Raw genomic sequence first — 21,262 nt, forward strand, 5'->3', positions numbered from 1 at the left:
TTCATTTTAGATCATGTCCATGTTCTAGATTTTACAGTGATTTTTGCCTACCATAAAAAGTGTGTCTTAGGTAAGATCCAATTTTTCAAGAATGGATGTTCAACAGTTAATAAAAACATGCCCATCTTTCCTAAGAGACTCTGCAACAGCTGTTTGCACAGAAACCCCCAAACCATACCCATTTACGTGATCGGTTGGTAATACTGCAGTACATACAAAGGCAACACATACAACCTGCTGAGCTTCCTTCTCCATGCTTCCCAGAAAGAAAACACTCCGCACATGCAATATGTTGGTTGTTCATTTACCAAAAAGGGATCTCCCGTACAGCTAACAAGAATTTATGTGAGAGCTTGCACAGAGGTGAGGCTGTTATTTTACAGTTTAGCAGAGCAGAACACCTAGATACACCCAGAAAAGCTTTGGAGAGCTGACCTTTAAAATCTCGGCGGAAGTTCTTCCCTCTCTGGATTTGTTTTGCCAGAAGAGGTAAAATTCCTACAATTTCCTCTTGTTTCCTCCCCCTCAACTTGATTTAGGTTTGCTATTGAAAAACTAAGCAGAACTGAGACCATGTGTAGACAGAGCCGTCCCAGCCAGGATGGCACCTGAAGGTAGAATATCTCAATGTGGCACAGCCTGTGACTTACTTTCTGTTCCAAGACAAACCCCTCAAACATTTTTTATTTTCTATTGCTACGTCAATAATGCTTAGCAATGTGTCATATGTACTACTTTTGTCAGAATTACTGTAATACTGTAAGGAAGCTAAATTACACAAAATTGTGAAGACCAAGGAAAGGAAAAATGGATGAGAGCCTTCTGACAAAAAAAAAAGGAATGATAAACACTGCCAGGGAAGGGGGTTCCTTACCTGTAATGTGCTAACATTAAAGAGGTTTATAGCACTGCAGACTGTCGTTCCCTTGGAAACAAATCAGTTCAAAAAACACTGCAAAGATTTAACAACCCTATTAAAACTGAGGTATTCCTAAAATTTTTTCATTTTAATCTCTTTGTGTCCAATCCTGCAGGTTTCTTTCATATATCACTTTGAATTAAATCATGTGATAAAAGATAGTCAGATGAGGTCTTTATCAAAAGTCTGAAAGTGCAGTAGAAAATAATATTTACAGCTCTTTTTTTGTCTTGTATTCTGATTCAAATATTAAGAGTCTTCAAATTACGCCATGTTGAGCTTTCACTGCCTTCAGCAATGTAGTATTGCACTTGGAATTTTATTACTTCACAAGTGTCTGATTATGCGAACACAGGGAAATTAACCACTAGCAGAACAAAACCTCCAGTGTGGGCAAACAGGCCAGTGATAAAAGAGAAACTTTGATAACGTGGCAGAAGAGGACCCAAAGTTTGAACCCTTCACAGTCTGTTCATTGTAATAAAAAGAGACAGAAATTACTTGCTGAACCTGAGTCTTGAATGTCCCAATGGTTTTGAAATACTCACCCTGGTGTAAGTCAGAAGTAAGTGTGGTGCAGTCAGTGATGTTACACTGGGTGAGCAGAACACCTGAAAGTAGGTGTCTGCAGGAGAGACTGCCTTACATCAGATCATGCAGCCCTTCATTGACTCCTATTTTAAAAGTTCTAACTAAAACTTTTAATTCTGAACAATCAAATGCCTCACTAAGCTGCACTTCTCTTGCGACTTAATTCAGTTACAAAAAACGCCAAAGGAACCCACAGAAATTTTAAGGTAAGACAGTATTCCTGTGGATGATCCTCCCGACAGTACACTCCAACCAGCTGAGATCCCTGACACAAAAAAGAAGTGTCATTCAGCGCAATGTGAATGTGCAGGTGGCATAATTACCTCCAAGAGTCACATTCTCCTGACTGTTTCTAAATTGTGCACCCCTGGACTGGAGTCCTGGCTATCTCAGTGCTGCAGGTAGGGCCCCTTTGCACCACTTCTAAAAGATTTGGCAGTGTCAGCACATGGGAGGCATTGCAGAGCATCCAAATTAGTCAGCGGAGAGTGCCGCTTCCGAAGGATCAAATGGAAGGCTCTCACATTGGCTAAGTTCACACTTTATGCACAGAGGTGAATAAAAATCCTGTATTTGGTCAAAAAGTTTTGCACATTTGAACATGTAGTTGCAAGGATTAAATACTACCTTTCTAAACCCTTAACAGTTATGTACATTTGTATTATCAGCTCCTAGTTTTATAACACATATCTTTACACGTTACAAAATAACGGTCGTATTTCCTATTTATAGATTTTCCCATTGCCTCCATTCTCTCAGCCACTTCTGATGAAGGTGATGGGGAAAAAAAATTAGAGCACTGCCTTCAAGGAGAAGGCAAATCTGCAGTTTCAGGACTCACATCATGTAACGTGGGACACATCGCAGACAGTCCCTGTCTTTTCGGATCATGAAGAAAACATACTGAAAACTGTAACAGCTTTTGAACAGAAGTACTCACGTGGCTTTTGCAACACACACAATTTGTCCAATACAGCTTTCTCCATGCCCATATGATCAGTTACCGCCTCTCTTTAACGTATATATTTGCATTATCTTATTCATTCACTTTACGTACTATGATCAGAGACTCAAAAATGTCCCTCAAAAATACGACAATGCAAATTTATTGTTTGAGAAACCTAGGCATCAGCTTATCACATCAGTTCTGACCCTCATGGATCTTCGTGTCATAGATTAAACTGAGAAAACATCAAACATCAGAATAAAAAAAATACTAAGCATTTACAAGAACAGAAGATTAAGTCTATTAATATTTATCTTATCTTGAAAACTGAGCTTGTGACTAAATCATAAAATACGTAGAATTACGGAATTTTAGTGCTGTAAAGTTACAACAGCATTTGACAGTCCCTGGAGTATGTCTCGGTGGAATCAAAGACATCAAAAACTGTCATTTTGTCTACGCTATTATTTATTACAGCAAGTGATACAGTTGAAGGAAAAAGAGCTAAAGCCTTCTGGCATAAAGTAATTTCTTTGGGTTTGCAACAGATGCAGCAACCTTCAAACTAGCTGCCCCTGGTTTAAACCTGAGGAAAATCTTCCTTACACAATAGTACACCTCTTTTCTCAAAATGTATTAAGTTTTTTTTTTTCTCTAAAACTGCTTCTCTCACAAAACCTGCTGTACCTCGGTTACGACATGCCACTAAATTTGTATGTGACTCATAAAATGTCAGTGTGATGTGCCTTTTATTGAAATACTTCAGACTCATCAGTCTGTTTGGATAACAAAGAATGTCATAGTTTATATTTAAATGTTCAGATTCACTACAAATCCAGTTCTCCCCAAAAATATTTGACACTTTGAATAAAATTGGTTAAAAGAGAATGGAGCTTGCTTTTTCATGACCAAGAACCTTCCAGGGTTTGTTTTTGTTTTTCCTTGCACTAGTTCCTTGCGCTGTTCACGACACATGCAGGTAGCACACTGTCACGTTATAAAGCATTTGCTCCTAGAGAGGTTTGCCAACAAATGGGCTAAGAAAATTCTCGAATAGTGTTTGACAACTTTCAAGGTGGTCTATGAGTAAATATTGGTAAGAGTAATTATAAACCTGTGACCCAGACAACCCAATTTGTTAAGTCTCCCCATATCTCATAATTGGAAGACCCTGTTAGCAGACATCGGTTAATTATACAGCTTATCTCTTGAGAAAGTAACGGCCAATAGCTAAAACGTGAACCTTTTCTGAGTCATTCCCTACTCCAACTCCACATGAAAACTTCAAGGTAAAAAGTTCAATTTGTTCAAAAATAAAACCGAGCAGAAAGCTAGCTAATGTAGCTTGACACAACATAATTAACAGACTCCTGGGTGGGACCGTCTGGGTTTGGCAGCCTCCTGACAGCCCTTAGTAAGACGTTAAAGCGATCAACACCTGACATCTGTTAGCAAAGAGGCATTCTGAGGTAAAGAGCAACTAAATCTAAAGAAATCAGGTACTTAAACCAGTTTAACTTTTTCATGAGGTGATATCCTTCCTAACACTGTAATCTTTCTTCCTGGAGTGACGCAAGACTTAAGTAAAAGAAAACAACTTGTAGTCCCTCCCTACCAATATGCAGGAATTATTTTTTAGGCGAAGAACAATGAAGAACTATTTATCCCAATTTAAAAAGCAATAAAAATAACTTAAGCACTAAATTTGTGCTAATACCTAAGCAACTGTGATTCTTAGAAGGAATTCTTTCAGTGCTGTTCTGATGTGAACAAAAAAGCTATCTGAAAAAAAATGGTTAATTCTCCTGACTACTGAGGAAGAAGATTATTCATAACAAGAGTTCCATTTATTTCAGTTCTGTATGTGCACTTACGGAAGCTTTGGGGACGGTTAATAGTAGGAAAGAAGAAAAGGCAAACAACATGGTCACAGGTGAGAGATGAACACCCTGAAATTAGTAAAAGAATGCTTTTGTTTGCCTTTGCATTTTTAACATATCAAGGATATGCTTTATTTAAAAAGGCCATGTTCATAAAAGATTTTTGATCACCTTATCAAGACCATGTGTAGAGAGACAAATACATTTTTAAAAGGCTAAAGGAATAGAAATTATATTAGGTATCACAAATAAAACCTAGTTACTCATCACATTGTCATCAGGGCTCTTCACAAAGCTATTAAATTTAATAAAAGGAATACTAAAAATTACAATTATCCCCACAGGAAAAAAAAAAATAAAAAAAAATTGGTAACAAGACATCATCCCCCGCATAGTAACGCTTTTACCGATGGCCGAACCCCTGACCATAAACAAAGATAGAACAACCTAAGGGTTTGTTTTTTCTTTTTAAAGACAACGTTTGCTGTGCTCTGCCTAATAAAGCCAGTTACCTTTACACTTTTTTTCTTCTTTTTGGTATTCCTGGGCACTTGATATGACTTGCAAGTTTGCTTTTGTATGGCCTGGCTGTAAAATTGTGCTAGTCCAAGCTGAAGCATGTCGACATCGCAAAAGCTGGTGTCCATTCCTCTGAGTATCACAGTTTTTGGAGTGTCTTTTCCTACACAAACGGGTTTCCACTACGCCCACTACATTCCATTTCTGATTTCTGTCAGGAAGGTGAATCAGTTTGTCCCATGATAGGAGGCCACGTCCTGGATGTCTGGCAAGTACTGCAGGGCTACAAACTGTTGGCATTGCCAAAATCTTGCTCAGGTGTGGAGTTTTGGAAAGCAAGAGGTTCCCCAGCTCTCCTGATGATGTGGTATTCCCATGCATCTCCACTTGACCGCACGGATACGACGCCGAGCCTTTCAGCCATGCCCATTCAGCCACCATAGTTCCCCTTCGGTACAGGTACATATAAAATTTTCCCGTCTGTGTAGCCTGAACAAGTAGGCAGATCTGTGTGGACACGCTAATGCTAGATGTAACTGTCACAACATCACAACTACAACATGGGCCTGAGGGCAAGTTACCACCAATTTATTGCCTTGCTCATATGATCATTTGAGGTCTTGTAGGTCGAGGCTGGTCGTGAACAATTTTCAGATACTTAAAACACAAAACATCAAGGATTCAGCCTTGTTTGACTTTGCTCTTATCGTAGGCTGACCTGAGGGACACTCTGTTACCTAAGTGTGACACTCTTATGTGGGCACGCTTAGCAGTTCCGCTTTTGCTACCTACTGCCTTTCTGCAGTTGTGGTCACAGTGGAGTATCAGAGACACTAATTTTATCACAGGAATTTGGACATTTGGGTCCACTGCAGATAACAAGCAACTCTGCAGCTGCATGATTTGATCTAATTAAAAAATGTAAAACTAAATAGAGCATATTTTCTATTTTTGCGTAGCAAAACTAAATGATACAGAAATAACACATCAGAGATTATATTCCACATTTAAGGAAATTATTTTATTTTGTATTATATGTATCAAAATTCAAAATAGCTTTTAAACTTGCATACAGAAAATAGCAAATTCCAGACATTTGATGACTGATATCCACTGTGGTTTTAATCATGGTAAGACTCTGCTTTTTAAATAGACCTAAGAGTTAATTTTACATACATTTCACTCAGTAAAGTAATTAGTATACATATCAGTAAGTAAGGGCATACTAAGTGAATAATTTCCTGATAAAAATGATTAAAAATAACTTTGGATTTCAGTTACCAGATCTATCGTACCATTGCTGTTTTTGTAAATTTTGTCTGAAGGCTTTTGTTAAGTGGAACATTGCTAATATAGGACGTATTCAGAAGACTTAATTATGGTTGGAATGAAATACTGTTATCCTGTGTTAAACCCTGATAGTATATGTAGCTTTCCTCAATATCTTATGTAATTTTAAATGTAAATGCATACCTTTTTTTTTTTTCTGCTGGGAGTGTAAGCTCATCTGATATTTGAATTTAAAAGTCTATTCCTTCTACTCACTCTATCTCAGCTGGACATCAATAAAACAAATTTGTATAGGAAACTATCTGGCATTACAGACTTCAGTGCAAAGGGCACGTAAGTTAGGATTTGCACTTACCTACTTACTTCTGGTTTTATAGATCTGCTCTTAGTTCAGACTTGGTTTTCTTAGTAAAATTAAAAACTAACTCTAAGTGCAGGTAATATGGCAAGAGAATATCACTTGTAGGAGGATAATCAGATTTAAAATAGAATAGTGAAAGTAACCCAGGAAATACTAGGCAATTTAAAAAAATTAAAAGAACAGAATATAAACTTTTTTTTTTTCATAATTTGAACACTTTTCTATCTTCTAGACTTCATAATAAGTTTAAGCTCAGAGGGAGAGACTGGATTGTTCTAGTAAGACTGGGAACTGCACAAAACTTCCCTGTGAGATCTGAACTGAACTTGGTCACTTCACTCTTCTTGGCACAGAGAGCAACTGTGCACTGTTAGCCCACCCTTCCACCAGGCTCTGTGTAACCTCAGATAACATACCCTTCTTTCGAGGCTACCCTCCTCTTCCTTGTCTTCCTTCACATTCTAGTTATCTCTCTGCAGGGATAATATTGCACCTTTATACAAATGCAAGAGTCAGGCATGTGCAATATATATTAAAAATATAGGCATTTCTGTTATTCACTAATCAACAGATACTTCTACGTTTTGTCAATTTCTTGAGCAGACCACTCACCCCACAGAATTCTCGGCCCCGTTTAAAAAGTGTGGATTTGCTTTATGTTTGATTTTGATTAAAAACCATACACTCACTGCAATGGTAAAACTTTTGCTCCCCAAGGATTCAGAGAGGTCATCACACAAAGCTTACAGATTTTTAAGTTTAGCAAGAGACTCTAAAACCCTCCTTGTCTTAAGAAAGAAAATTAAAACATATTTTTCAATTTCTGTGTTTGCAAACCTGCTGTGGGATTTTAAGATATGAATCCAGACACATTTAAACTATGAGAAGAAATGGATTCTATTATAGCTTCCATCATTTGGAATTTGCCCAGGCAGAGTTTACAAAGGCTAACCCAACATCAAGCAGCTTTATCCTCTCTTTTCCTGTAAGCTCCCTCTGAAATTTGTCTCACTACTTTTGACTCCTATGCTAGCTACAGTTTATTTAATTTTACAAGCTTCCACTTTATTTCACTAATTCCCTCAGTCACCAGGGACATTTTACATTCAAATTTTGCTAGATGACTATTAAGTTGTAAGGAACTACCACTGAGGGGTTTCATATTTTGTCTCCTTTCCTTATACTTTCTATACTGTGGTGCAGCAGGTATGTATGTCCTAAATAACCATTCAGCTTATTAAAATGTTAAATTACAGTTTCACTATATTATTTATTCTACTCCCTTTGTTTTAACATGTCTTGCCTGAATTTCTCTAAAGCTTTTTGCCTTTTTTTTTTTTTTTTTTTTTTTGCAACAGAGAATGCAGTTTAAATCTCCTGCATCTGCTCTTGGTTTTGTCAAACCAAAACCCTTGATAAAGGATGATAATCTAATTTTGCCTGAGCTTCCTAATTTTAAGAGAAGCATCTCTCTCTCCCTCTAGCTACTCCTAAAATGGCTATAATCAAGGCAGAAAGCAGTACAGCCTACTGGGATGAATCATGACTAAAAGCACAGGCCCTCCTTCAGAGCAAAGAGGGACTAATAGGAAGGGCCTAGAGCTCTTCTTGTCAACATCAGTAAAGGAATCATCAAGTAATTTCAGAGATATAAAAGCAGCGCATCATAGCAATAACTGGCATCTGAGCAGTCAACAGTCCGAAAGACTTTCTCAAGTTCCTATCAGAGTGGCTTTAAAGATAAGTTTGATCTATAGAAGCAGAAAAATTTTAGTAGATGAAGTGTCCATTGAATTAAACTAAAAGGACAGGTGAGGAGAACCCCTCAGAAATTGGTTATTACAGGCCAAGACAAAGACTCCTAATGGGTGATTGTAAAGATTGGCCTGTTCTCGGATAGGCGGTGTTATCCGAATGTCAGCATGTAAAGTACTATAAAAACAACGGAACAATTCATTTGTTTTCATCTTTTTTTCCTACTTCTCTACTAGTATCTGCCAACAGTGGTAAAGCCTCTCCCTTCTTTAGCACATCTCAAGAGAAGGGAGTCTTATTTCTTCCAGAAAGATGGGAGGCGGTAGCCAGCCAGCCACAAGGACAGCGTTTCTTGCTGGAATTACCTGTGTACCTATCCTGAAGTTTGACCCTGACAAAAACTCAGGGTGCACAGAAAAGGACCAAAAAGCACACTGAGAAGACTGCCTGTTCCCTGTGCTCCCCACAGCCACCCTAGAGGCACTGCATTAAATCCTCCGTGCTGTGCCCTGAGAGCAACACCCATTTTTCCTAGCTTGGGATCTGCCCCGTTTAATCCAAGGCTGAAATTTGTATTACCGTTATTACCGTTACTGCCTTATACCACAGTAGCTCCAGTTGACAGCTAGATGCACTGGTGATGAAAGCTGCTGTGTGACTGACCACACAGAAAATCAGTCCCTGCTCCTCAGAGTCTATATTGCTCATACTTTTTGGGGGAGTACAAACACTTATTTTTCACTCTCAGTAACAGGCTACCACTTAGTTTTGAGGTAAAAGGTAAATCAACAGTTCTAGAATGTCAGAGGGTTGCTATTTTTACAGTTACAAAGACACTTCCTCTCACAACAAAGTATTATTTTGCATTCCAAAACTGCTCACAGCCTGTAAGAATTTAATCTTGTAGCTGATCAAAACAGTACCAGTAGGTGAATATACTATCAGTCTCTGAATTATCATTAATTTAGTTGATTGCAAAACAAAAGACTGACAAAAGTGATTCTTTATATAAAGTTTTACCTCTTACCATATTTGAAGTTTACTGAAAACAGAGCAGCAAGGGCAACAGCACTTTACTGTTTTTTTTTTTTTTTAAACATTGAAGTATGCAAGCATCTAAGGACATTGCAGTGGGCTGGCTTCAGAGAGATCAGCTAAGGCAAATGTAATCAGGATTAGGACTGAGGGGTGCACCGTAGGTTGATCACGCAGCCTAGCTTTGTGTGGACCCAGTCCAATAACACTAGATGTTTTTCACTTAATGACTTCAGAAAGAAAAGCAAGCAAGATACAATTAAAGGACATCCCCCCAGTGAAATTAAAACTCGATTAATGGTTTGTACAAGCATTTTAAAGTACAAAAAGTAAGTATAAGTAAAAGCATGTAAAGTTTTCATGTGTCTCTGCACTGGGAATGATAAAACTATCTTTGCCAGACAAGGCTAAGGTTCCATTTTTTTTCTCATTAATGCTGCAGTCAGTTCACAGCATTTTATTTTCTTTCTTTTATTTTGCTTCTCCTCTTCCCTTCTCCTCTCCTTTCCTCTTTCCCTTCCTTCCCTTTTCTCCCAAATATCACTTTCTTCTTACTCTTCCTTGTCAAACATGGAAACACTTCACAATGGAGTTTCCCAACTTTTAAATTAGGTTCACAGGATCCTTGAATAAGCAGAAGGATGGAGCACAGCTAATACAGACTGGCTAGATTTTTATTTATAAAGAAAAAAAAGTGTACATTGAGAGAAAGGGACTGGAATTAGCAGGTGGAACTAGTGACATCTACTGAAATGACTGGGTGGTTTCCAGTATTTCAGAAACACATGTGTGTGTATATGTGCATGCCTGTGGAAGTAAATAGAATCATAGAATCATAGAATGGTTAGGGTTGGAAGGGACCTTCAGAGGTCATCCAGTCCAATCCCCCTGCAAGGAGCAGGGACATCCCCAACTAGATAGTGACAGAATTATTTAATCCAGGACTGCTGTACTGTTACTCACATTAACAGTGGCAATATTATAAAATATTTAAATATTACATTCAACATAAATTAAAATTCAATATTTTTAAATAATCTTTTGGACACAGATTACATCATCATGAAGGAAGAGTGTGTAGTTTTTAGAATAAGCTTTGTAAAGAGTTTTTAACCTGTAAGAAAAGGTAACATTAAGAAACTTGCAATATACAGTGTAATCTTGTTCTTGCTGACAGATATCTTAATGAGCTCCTCAGCGTGAACCAGTGTAATTGCTTTTTAAAAACACTAAATTCCTATTAACTACTAAAGTAATACTAGACATATACTTATCAAGAACCTGGGCTTGACATTATGGTTAAATTTTTAAACATAAGAAAAAATTAATCAGAGGAAAAGAATACCCAGAAGAACGTCACAGCTCATCTGTAAGTAAACCAGAGGCAGCTTTTGAGCATAGAGAAGCAAATGGTTCAGGGTTTTGGTATGTAAAGAGCTACCTGAAACCCTTTCCTTAGAGAAATGAACAGGAGCTGTGTACTCGAGTATCGAATGTTGTGGCAGCTACAGATGCAATAAAAATACTGAAAGAAATTAATGACCACAGCTCTATGGGAAAAAGCATTAAGATACCAGGGTACACAATGGAACTAGAAAGGTGATGTTAACCAATACAGTCACATAGATGCATTTGACCCTCTCGCAGTCCTGTACAACAGCTGGGAGGGAGTTTTCCTGAGAACGAGGTATACCTGAGCACGGCAGCTCTGTTCAAACCACAGGGCTCGCCTGGTTATTTCCTCTAGTAGGAGCCGTAAGCAGATACTCAAGGAAAAGTAAGAACAAAGCAAGCATATATGAGAGTTTCCACCAATAGGCTCCAAATCGCCAGCTACTGCCAGCCCAAGGGATTGCCTGAGCCCCTGTAGCCTCTCTAAACTGCAGGAATACCTAAGGCATCTCTCTTTGAAGTATAGCCCAGTCTCCTCTTGCATACGCTTTTTGCATTCACAACACCCTTTGGCAAGGAGTTCCAGTATCTGTCTCTCTTTTATGTGCACAACCACCTAGCTCTGTTTGTTTTAAACCAAGATTAATTTGATGTCCAGAGAGCAATCCACCTCCCAGCACTCGTTTTGCAGACTACTGCTTGTGTGAATATGGAAATGTTAATGGATTTTTACTCTCTTCATACATATTGTGTTAGGTAATTCTTTTAATGCCTGGGAACCTACTAAAATAAAAATGAGAAGCCAAAACACCATTTCCAGATTATGGATCAAAATATCATAAAACAGATCTTTAGAAATGTGTAAGCTACGATGAAACCATTTGGGAAATCACTCAAATCACTTCCACAAATCACTTCAAATCACTGTCACCGTTTCTTTCACCAGAATCTTGACTCTGAGTACTGATTTCCCCATGAGCTTTCAAATCAATTCACACGGTCTTTCCTCAGTCCCACAGTGGACCTTCTATCTCTCCCCACTGAGGAATGGACAGTATATTTGGACACTGTTTACTAACAGCAAATCTTGGAGATATGTGCACATAATTGAAGCTCTTTTTTTTTTTCCAGATAATGAAACAGTTCAAGCTATTTTAGTTCTAGAATTGCTTAAAGAGAGACTCTGTATCTTGAAGTAACACCTCCTGTTCAAAGACTGAGGTTTGAGCAATGGCCAGCTAAAAAAAAAAGAGGTACTAAAACTAGCAGTCTTGACAAAGATATAATTTGTGAAGGACAAAATAAATAAATAAATAAGTTTTGCCCAACTAATGCAGTCAAAGGCTTCTTCAGAAAAAAGACAAACTTGGATGTGAGGAGACGATTCTTTAAAACTTGAAATAAACTGAAGCTTGGTACAGGTCTAAATAGTTTTCAGACACTTGATCACACACAAAGTAAAGCAGATCTTAAAGTCGGGCTTTAATGTTTTATAAACTTTAAACATTTCCTTAAACATTTGTCTTTTTTATGATAAACATTGTAGCAAATTTGATGCTTTCGAAGAACATAATCAAAAATGCATTTAGGGAACATTAAAGGTATTTCATTTACATGGAAATAACTGGAAAATGCCTGACTATACTATAGCTCATCAACAGCTTTACATCTGGCACAAAAAAAATTACAGTCCTTTCTACATATAGAATGGCATATCAAGGACAAGTAGCGTAAGTTCATTGCTCTGACGTACAGTAATCAGAAGGACTGTGCAGCAATCTGTGGTCAGGCTGATGAAGACCACAAAATGGCAGACTGCAACTCCTGTTGCAAGCACAGTAAAAGCAAGTGTTTCATTTTATAGGCTAGTGGAGAAGACTTAGAAAAAACCCAAGGACATTTTTTTTTAATTAACTATTTTAAAAGGTTTTTGCCTGTGAATTAACAAGTATGTTTTACAGTGACAACACTACGCACTCCTTCTAACTGATGGCAGCAGTGAAACACAGTGTTACACAGTCTAAGAATGATACTCAAAATTTCAAACACAACAGTCTGCTTCCATCCAAAACAAATTTCAGAAAGACGAGCTAACAAAAAGCACCACCTCTGGTTTAAATAAAATGACTATAGAAAGGGACAAAGTATACCAATGGATTATTGGGAAAAAAATCAAAAAGGAAAAAAATATTAGCACTAACATAACGAAAGAGACTTAAGAAAATGGCTAGCAGATGTTGCAAAGTTAAAAAACCACGTATTTGTTTTCTCTATTCTTTGTGAAATCCAGGTCCAAATTTTTGGAAAAATCTGTGTATCTTATGTGGAAAATGTAGCAGGTATCCATGAGTTGTAAATACCAAACTTAACCACCTTTAGAAACACATAGACATAAGATCTTCATATTTCTCCTAAAGAAAAAATACTCTTTAGAGAGCCTTTTTTCTCCTACGATGGGAAAGAAAACCCCAATACACTATTAAAGAATTGCATAAAAAGTTGAAACATTACAAAATGTTATACAGACCACTTGTCTTTTGAAACTTGTGTATTTATATAGCACTTTTTGAAAGCCCTTTTTAAAACATTAAAGTTTAAAACAAAAAAAAAAGTTAAAATTAAACCAGAATGTCTGTAACCTAGAACTTACCAAGTGTGATATTTTTAACTGCATATTCAAAAATACGCTTCTAAGTAATAAGAGCCATCATGGAGTGATTCATAGCTTCATGCAAAAACATCCCACAATATAAATCTTGTTAACCTTTTGAAAATCCCCCAAAAGCTCATTACAAAGCTGCTGAATCCTGGCGTAACAAAACCTTATATTAAAGTATTTACTGTCCTTCTAAAAAGTCCATTACTTAAAAGAAATAATACACTTGAGTCAGTCAGATTTTATCATGTCTGGCAGACAAGTGTCAGGCAGTGATGTAGGTCAAATTAAATTATCCTAGGAAAACCATTATAGAAATTCAGGAGAAATAATTTCTCAGCTGAAGTTACACAATAAACTATTCTCCATCTGAATTAATGGCAAGTTAACAGGTTAATAAGCATTACAGTGAAAAGACTAATGAAGAAAAGGTGGTACCTTTCCTATCCTATTACTTTTGCAAGTTCTTGGAAACTACATGTAACACCCTTGGAGACACTGGTTTTCAAATGGATTTGTTGCACAAAAGCTGATTAATTTTCTTCTCAAAATAAGTGACCTGTTACAAGAAATGCTGCATATTAAATTCTACTTACTGAAAATATGCATTTATGACATTTAAATTATATTCCCTAATGTAAGCGCTTAATTTTATTTTAATTCCTATCTTGACCTAACTTTACAGTCATTACCAAATAGAACAGTGTGCCTATTTGAGAGTGGAAGCACAATGTTTGAGTCAATTATGAAACTTAAAGTGAAATCAGAGTAAAATCTTGGCCTTACTGAAGTCAGGATAAGAGTTGCTGCAGACTTCACTGACACTGCCGTTACACCCTTTACATTCTATCTTCACCTGCCATGAAGGTGAAATTAGTGAGATTTACTGTATTCTACAAACACTGTTTTCCAGTCTTTAAAACACATTATTGAATTCCTTTTTCAGTGCTCACTGAAGGAGATGAAGCAAGAGCAAGATCTTCCTGAGGCTTGTTCTGCATTTTTGGAGAAAATGTACAGAAGGAAGCCTTCAGTGATAGATTATTGCCAGTAAATAATGACTACTGCAAGTGAATAGTGATGCTGAAGCTTTACTAGAATATTCAAAACAGCACAATTTTTTTTTCCATTAACTATGTTAGAATCATAGAGTCATAGCATAGTTAGAGTTGGAAGACACCTTTAAAAGTCATCTAGTCCAACTCCCTCCAAGGAGCAGGGACATCTTCAACCAGATCGGGTTGCTCAGAGCCCCATCCAACCTGGCCTTGAACGTATCCAGGGATGGGGCATCTACCACCTCTCTGGGCAACCTGAGGGCAACCACCACTCTCAATGTAATTTTTTTTTTCCTTATATCCAGTCTGAATCTACCTCCCTGTATTTTAAAACAATTAACCTTTGTCCTTTCACAACAGGCCCTGCTAAAGAGTTTCTCCCCATCTTTCTTGTAAGTCCCCTTTGGGTCCTCGAAGACTGTTACATACTTATTTATTTGAAGTACTGTCTTCTCAATGAGAAAATATTACTTTCTAACTTGTTATTTTTTCTAGTCTATTGTGCAAACGTATGGCAGAAACACTTACAACTATTTCTAAGATAGTACTGGTTTTAAAAATGCTTGTAATTTTTTTTTTCCAGGTATTACTCTATGGACAGTAATTGCTGGTGCCAGCTGTAAAGCTGCTGATGAACTATGGAGGAGCATCCAATCAGTCAATCAGTCATTTTTCACTTATTTCTATTAAAAAAAAAAACAAAACCAAAACATATTTTCCTTACATTCCCTAAATGCATTTTTGATGTTGTTCTTTAAAAGCATCAGATCTACTGCAGCATTTATCATAAAAGACAACAAACATTTTAAAAAATCATATTTCAAAACAGGAAAGCTAAACTTTCAGATCTGCTTTGTTACATTTATGTGTGTGATCACCCATCTGAAAACTATTTTTTTAGGGACGTACCACGCTTTAGTTTATGAGAACAGAATGCACGTGTCTCAGATTTGGTACTCACCTGCAAGACATGTTTATGTCCAGCTCTCCCTCTCCAGAAGCATCCCTTTATCTCAACGTTTAATCATCATCTGAGTTATGTGTACATGAAACTGGTTAGGCAAGTTTTGGAACTTAGAACTGGCACAGTTGCAAAAGTACACTGACAAGCACAGTGTTTACAAAACCTGTAGGTCCAGCTTTTCACTTGTCAGCTTCTAACGTCATCAGGTACCCCATATTAGGTGTTCATTAACTCCATCTGTATCGCTGCGTGAACTCTATTTTGACTGCATTCTAAGAAAAAGGAAGAGTAGTTTGGAGTTCATTAACTCAACCTTTCCCCTTCCGTTTTTCTTTTTGCATGCAAAAATTGTAACTGGTGCATTCATTTTGCTTTTTATTTTTAATTTCATTCACTTTTTAAGACAGCTTCTACACTTCTGAAATCCTTCCATGTTACCTGTAACTCTGAAGTTCCCAAAATAAATTTGGAAAACTTGAACTCTCTATTAAAAGCTATAAGCGCATACAATTACAGATGTGTGTTGTAAAATAATCACACCAGTATGTGCTTTTAAAGCTGAGATGTTAAAATATTAAAAATATTTTTCCTACGGCAACTGTAAAATGTAGTAAAGCCTAGCTTTACTACCAAAGGCCAAATTCTACAATCTTCTGTCAGAAAAACTTATCTGGATCGCACTAGAAACTGGAGGCTCTTGGGCAGTACCTACAAGAGGAAAATTCTTACTGTAGTAAAAATGTAACGTATGGGTGGAGAAATTATCTATCAAAAAATCAGAATAATACAGCCTATTATTTTAGGCAACTGGTTTGGTTTTGGATTAGATTTTGCTCTCATATTCCAGTGACTCAGTAACAGAATCTAAGCTTTCATTTTCATTCATTAGGAAAGGAGTCCTGTCTGGCTCTGGATGGTGGTATTTATGCTGTTTTTATAGAGTTTGAAAGATTTTTATTTCATCCATGCTTCTTTTCACATTCACACTCATGTAGGGAATTTCATTCCTATAATGAGAAACAGAAAACATAAACTGCTCATAATGAAAAGTGCTGGACACCTACAGCTGTACCAACAGTCATCTTCTGCAATGACCCTCTTTTTTTTTTGCCTGGTGATTGTACATATTTGTTCTGCCCGCTTCTTTCAAAAGAAATGCAGAAAATGTAGGTCCTCCCAATTAGGCGTTGTGTTTCACTGTGCTTAGCAGAGCTGCCCTGCCAGGGGCAAGTCTAGGGAGACAGGTCTGGTTAGAGTGCTCGTGGGAATTCCCCATAAAACCCCCTTCGATAGGAAGCTACACTCCGAACAGAGAAGGTGAGGATAAAGGGGGTACACTGCATTTCCTTCCCCCATCTCTTGCCATCACATAGCACTAATCACTCCCTCCAAAACCACAGCAAAATTAAGCCCTGTAGTAAAAGGTCAAAATACACAGTTATAACATGAGACAGAAGAGAGCCCATCAGAGAGCTGGATGGATTGAGTTACATGTCAATCCTTTAAAATCTTCCAAAACCAGGTATTTGCTAAATGAAATTATCATGCCAAGAACGCCTGTAGAAGAATGCAAAAACACTCCAATGGGCATTGCCAATGTAGCCTAAGGATACCAATTCCTTCACAATTCTCATGTGATGGTGATGCTAATCCAGAGCCTGACACACCAATCAAAACGGTCAGGCAACTTTATTCCATGAAAAGCCTCAATGCCCTCTGCCTCCATCTTATACTCATCTGTGCCCAACCTCTGCTTCAATGGACAACAAAGAAACCATAAGAACAGAAGCCAAATGACAGATATTTGCATATTACAAAACAATACATTTTACTGTGAAAGCACGTATTTAAATACTCTTCTGTTTCTTCCCATGAATTTTACTCTCCACCTCGTATCTAGGACCCTAAATTTAAAAGACCAGCTTTGCTGGTGAATGCAGCTGTCACCCCTTGCTGGCCAATACAAAAGGATGGGAACCTTCTAGGGGAAAGGACAGGATATTTGATCTGTCCAGTCAGTAAAAATAAACTTGAGCATAACAACAGGAATTCAGTCTTGTTTGTTATGACCTTCCCTATGTAGCACATGCTGCATTTTACAAACAGGCTTTTAAAAGGTCCCGTTTATGGCATTTTGCTCTTGAAATATGCATTGACAAACAGTATCAGCAAAACATTTTCTTTTCTAATGCAATTTGATGAACACTAAAACAAATTCTGAATTCTCTGGCTTTCTATATGATCTCAATGTAATAACTGCACCTTTTTAGATACTCTGTTCTGGGATCAGAATGTATGGTTATTTCAACACAGCTGATTTATGTATAGCCTTCAAATGCTTTGCAACTGGCAGGAATAAGACTGTTAAGGGGACGTAAAATGGTTAATGATCATTTCAGCTCTGGATCTTCAGCCGACGTGCAGACCTAGTCAATTATTATCTGAAGAGGACTTGGTAATCTATGTAAAATGAATTTGACTGTCTCACTTTGAACCTCAGGGGATATGTCCATGTTAAAAAATAACTTGGGCCAACATACTCAGCAGAAACTCATTGTACTGGCAGTTTCAGCAGAAATGTTGAAGTCGGAATGTGTGTTTAGAACAAAACAAAACTTTGTTTCTGAAGGAAAATCAAGGAGTATGAGAATTTCAGCAGAAAAATGTTGGGGAAGATTATTATGTGCCACACATCTCTATGCTCTAGGCAGAGGAAAGATTTCAATTCCCAGCACCAATATATTCAGAACTTGTTAAAGCAGTATTCTATAGTAAATATTTAAAGATAATCATTCCAGCAAAGCAAGAAATATTGCATAGATGCTCTGACAAAATATAATTACCTGACATACTGCTGGGAGTTATGGATATGTAATCATTCTCGTTCTTCTTCTGTCACCAAAGTCACCTGCCAAAAAAAGGAAAAAACCTCCATGTAATACATCCATAAATGCAAATCTGCCGAATACGATTAACATTTAAACAGGATGGAACATTTTGGATCTTGAATACCACAGTCCATGTTTTATGGCTTAACATATTAAATTCAATGCACCTTGCTGAACTGCATGAGGCAATGAATGCAAGTCAGGTCCAAAACCTGGTTGACTGGAGGAGCTGTGGGTAACAGGGATTTGGAAGCAAGGTCAAAAAGCTGGCAGCTACTGATGCAGAAAATAAATGCTTCTGCCCACTTAGAATTACAGAATCATTGAATAGTTTGGGTTGGAAGAGACCTTTAAAGTTCATTTAGTCCAAATCCCCTGCAAGGAGCAGGGACATCTTCACCCAGATCAGGTTGCTCAGAGCCCTGTCCAACCTGGCCTTGAATGTTTCCAGAGATGGGGCATCTACCACCTCTTTGGGCAACCTGTTCCAGTGTTCCACTACCCTCATTGTAAAAAACTTCTTCCTTACATCCAGTCTGAATCTACCTCCCTCTGTTTTAAAACCATTACCCCTTGTCCTATCGCTACAGGCCCTGCTGAAGAGTTTCTTCCTGTCTTTCCTGTAGGCCCCCTTTAGGTACTGGAAAGCTGCTACAAGGTCTCCCTGGAGCCTTCTCTTCTCCAGGCTGACCAGCCCCAACTCTCTCAGCCTTTCTTCATGGAACACTTTCCCTCAACTTTTTCCAAAGCTCCTTTAGGTCTAATATGTAATTTTAGGAGCTAATTGTTTTTTACTCTACAGATTCTAAGGATATACACCCATTACTCTCAGGTTCAGAAAGAACAGAGGATTCAAATGAATTAGAAATTCTCTGTCTACAGTTTCACTGATTATTCTTCAACCACCTGAAACACATAAATTTTTTAAATGTTTGGAGATGTAAATAGTAATTTTACTCATTTGATAGAAAATGAATTAATACATATTTATTACTTAAGTTTTGAACAACAGCATCTTCTATTTTATTAAGAAAATAACTGCAGCTGTGAGGAACTGGATTTGACATCCTAAAGTCATGGTTTTAATATTTAGATTGCCTCCCCCATTCATGTGTCCATACATACGCACTGACATATTAACTCTACCCTTTTTCTGCTGGGTACAAAAGACCAAAGCCCTGCACGCTAATTTTGTGTCAGGAGAGAAAACCACTGATTCCAGTGATGGCATCTTCCCTCAGCAGTATCAGTATTTACATGAGCCATAACGTTTTTCAAACAGAGGTAACACAGGCAGCGTGCCCTCAGCCAGCCATCCCAGCCCAAAACACAGTGCCCAGCCGGATGATCCCGGCTGGCTCCCTAGTTTAAGCAGCGACAATCCAATCCAAGCAGAAACAATCCTAAAGGCATTACTCCTGAATAGAGACAAGATCTCATTAGAATTTTCAAATAAGAAATCCCGGGCCTAAAACTGACCCCACTAATGCCAGTGGAAAACTAGCCGGGGATCAGTCGTGCTCTCTTGATCACCAGGAAACACAGGTATCTTTTACTGTTTGCATGGAAGTGACATTTTGCTGGGGAAGTAGAACCTCTCTCAGATTGGCCTGACTGACATTTTATGTTAAGAAACTATCCTTTGGTCTTCATTTTGTCAACAAACTTTTGTTTTTTATTTCTCACCACACGTTCGATGCTACATACAGCCCTGTCGGTACTTTCATCTCAGCCACCGTCTCCTCACATGGGAAGCGTTTCCCTTCCATGTCCTTGAAATAAATACTCTCTCCACTGGCTGAAAGGACATTGAGTGCATCTGCTCTGTTTAGGCACAGAGACGACACTAGAATGAGAAAGCAGGTGAACTGCAGCAATCGCAGGTACCGTGTAATTAATGTATCTGGGACGCAGCCTCGCAGTTTCACCTAAGCTCATCAACCCTCCCTGAACGCGGCACCGGCGAGGGCTGAAAACCCTCCCGGGATCTCAGACACCCGAGGCTTTGCAGTCACCCTTCAAAGGCTCCACAAGATGGCGGCCGGACGCCCCCGCCGCGCTTCGCGGGCCCCACACCGCCTCAGACCCTCGTCCCAGGCGTCACTTCGCGTCCCCCTACTCGAGACGGGGTAGAAGCCAGCGTCTTCCCCCGCGCCCAGGAATGCCCAGCTGCCTGCCCGTGAGGCGCAGGGAAGAGCCGCAGTCTGCCCACACTCCCCAAAAACGGCCGGCGGGCGCAGCTGTCCCCCGCTGCGCCCCTTTTTTAACAAACACTCCCAAACCTCCCCGCCGCGCCGTGCGGTGAGGTGAGGTGCGGTGCGACGCGGCGCAGTACGGCGGCGCCCCCTGGCGGCCGCGCGTGGAGCAGGCCGGAGGGGAGCGGGAGAAAGCAAAGCGCCGGGGGCGGCTGAACCCCACGGAGGGCAGCAGAGTCCCCGCGTGGGGCGCGGCAAGCTCCCCGCGCTGCACGCCGCACCCACGTCTGCTGTGGAACCCGGGGAGGTGCTGTGTTTATTTCCATCCCAATCTCGATCTTTTGAATTAACATCTCCATTGTCTTCTCCATAATGTATTCCCTATCTTTGCCATGACTTTATGCCTCATTACTTTAACTAGGCATATCTGGTAAATCTTTAAACTAAATTAATTGCTACTCATAATTGCTTAATGATTCAAATAAGACAAAACAAAAACACTCCCCCTCCTCCCCAAGAAATCAAAGAAAAAAAGGGGGAAAAAACCACGCCATCATGTTTACTGTATCTGTAAAGCAAGTACAAGGTAAAACCTACTGAAAGTTTTACAGCAGCAACTGGTAAAATATCCTCCAGCATACATGTTACAATATATTTTTATCTCCTTGTCTTTTCTTCCAAGCAAACCACCCAAGACTCCAGAGTCTTCTCAGAAAAGACAGTATCTCCTTAATTTCTTAAGGGAAAAGCAAATACTCCATTTGATATTTGCCATTTGCCACAACGAGAGGCGACGATACGGCAACGATACTT

The 21,262-nt window shown here is 38.6% G+C and overlaps 1 protein-coding gene across 6 annotated transcripts in view; it reads right to left on the reverse strand.

Annotated features, from left to right (window-relative positions):
* Window positions 1-21,262, reverse strand: part of THRB (thyroid hormone receptor beta) — a 160,859-nt gene that overhangs the window by 33,947 nt on the left and 105,650 nt on the right. For 5 of the 6 annotated variants that reach the window (XM_086742675.1, XM_086742677.1, XM_086742676.1 and 2 more), the window contains one exon: window positions 18,210-18,274. In XM_086742675.1, coding sequence (XP_086598801.1) covers window positions 18,210-18,216 — 7 coding nt within the window. In that variant the 5' untranslated portion in view covers window positions 18,217-18,274. Of the gene's footprint in view, window positions 1-4,848; window positions 5,297-18,209; window positions 18,275-21,262 lie in introns of those variants that run through there. The other variant, XM_086742674.1, reaches the window with a different exon arrangement.

The sequence above is a fragment of the Chlamydotis macqueenii genome, chromosome 2 (assembly GCF_036417535.1).
Source record: "Chlamydotis macqueenii isolate bChlMac1 chromosome 2, bChlMac1.mat, whole genome shotgun sequence".
NCBI lineage: Eukaryota > Metazoa > Chordata > Aves > Otidiformes > Otididae > Chlamydotis > Chlamydotis macqueenii.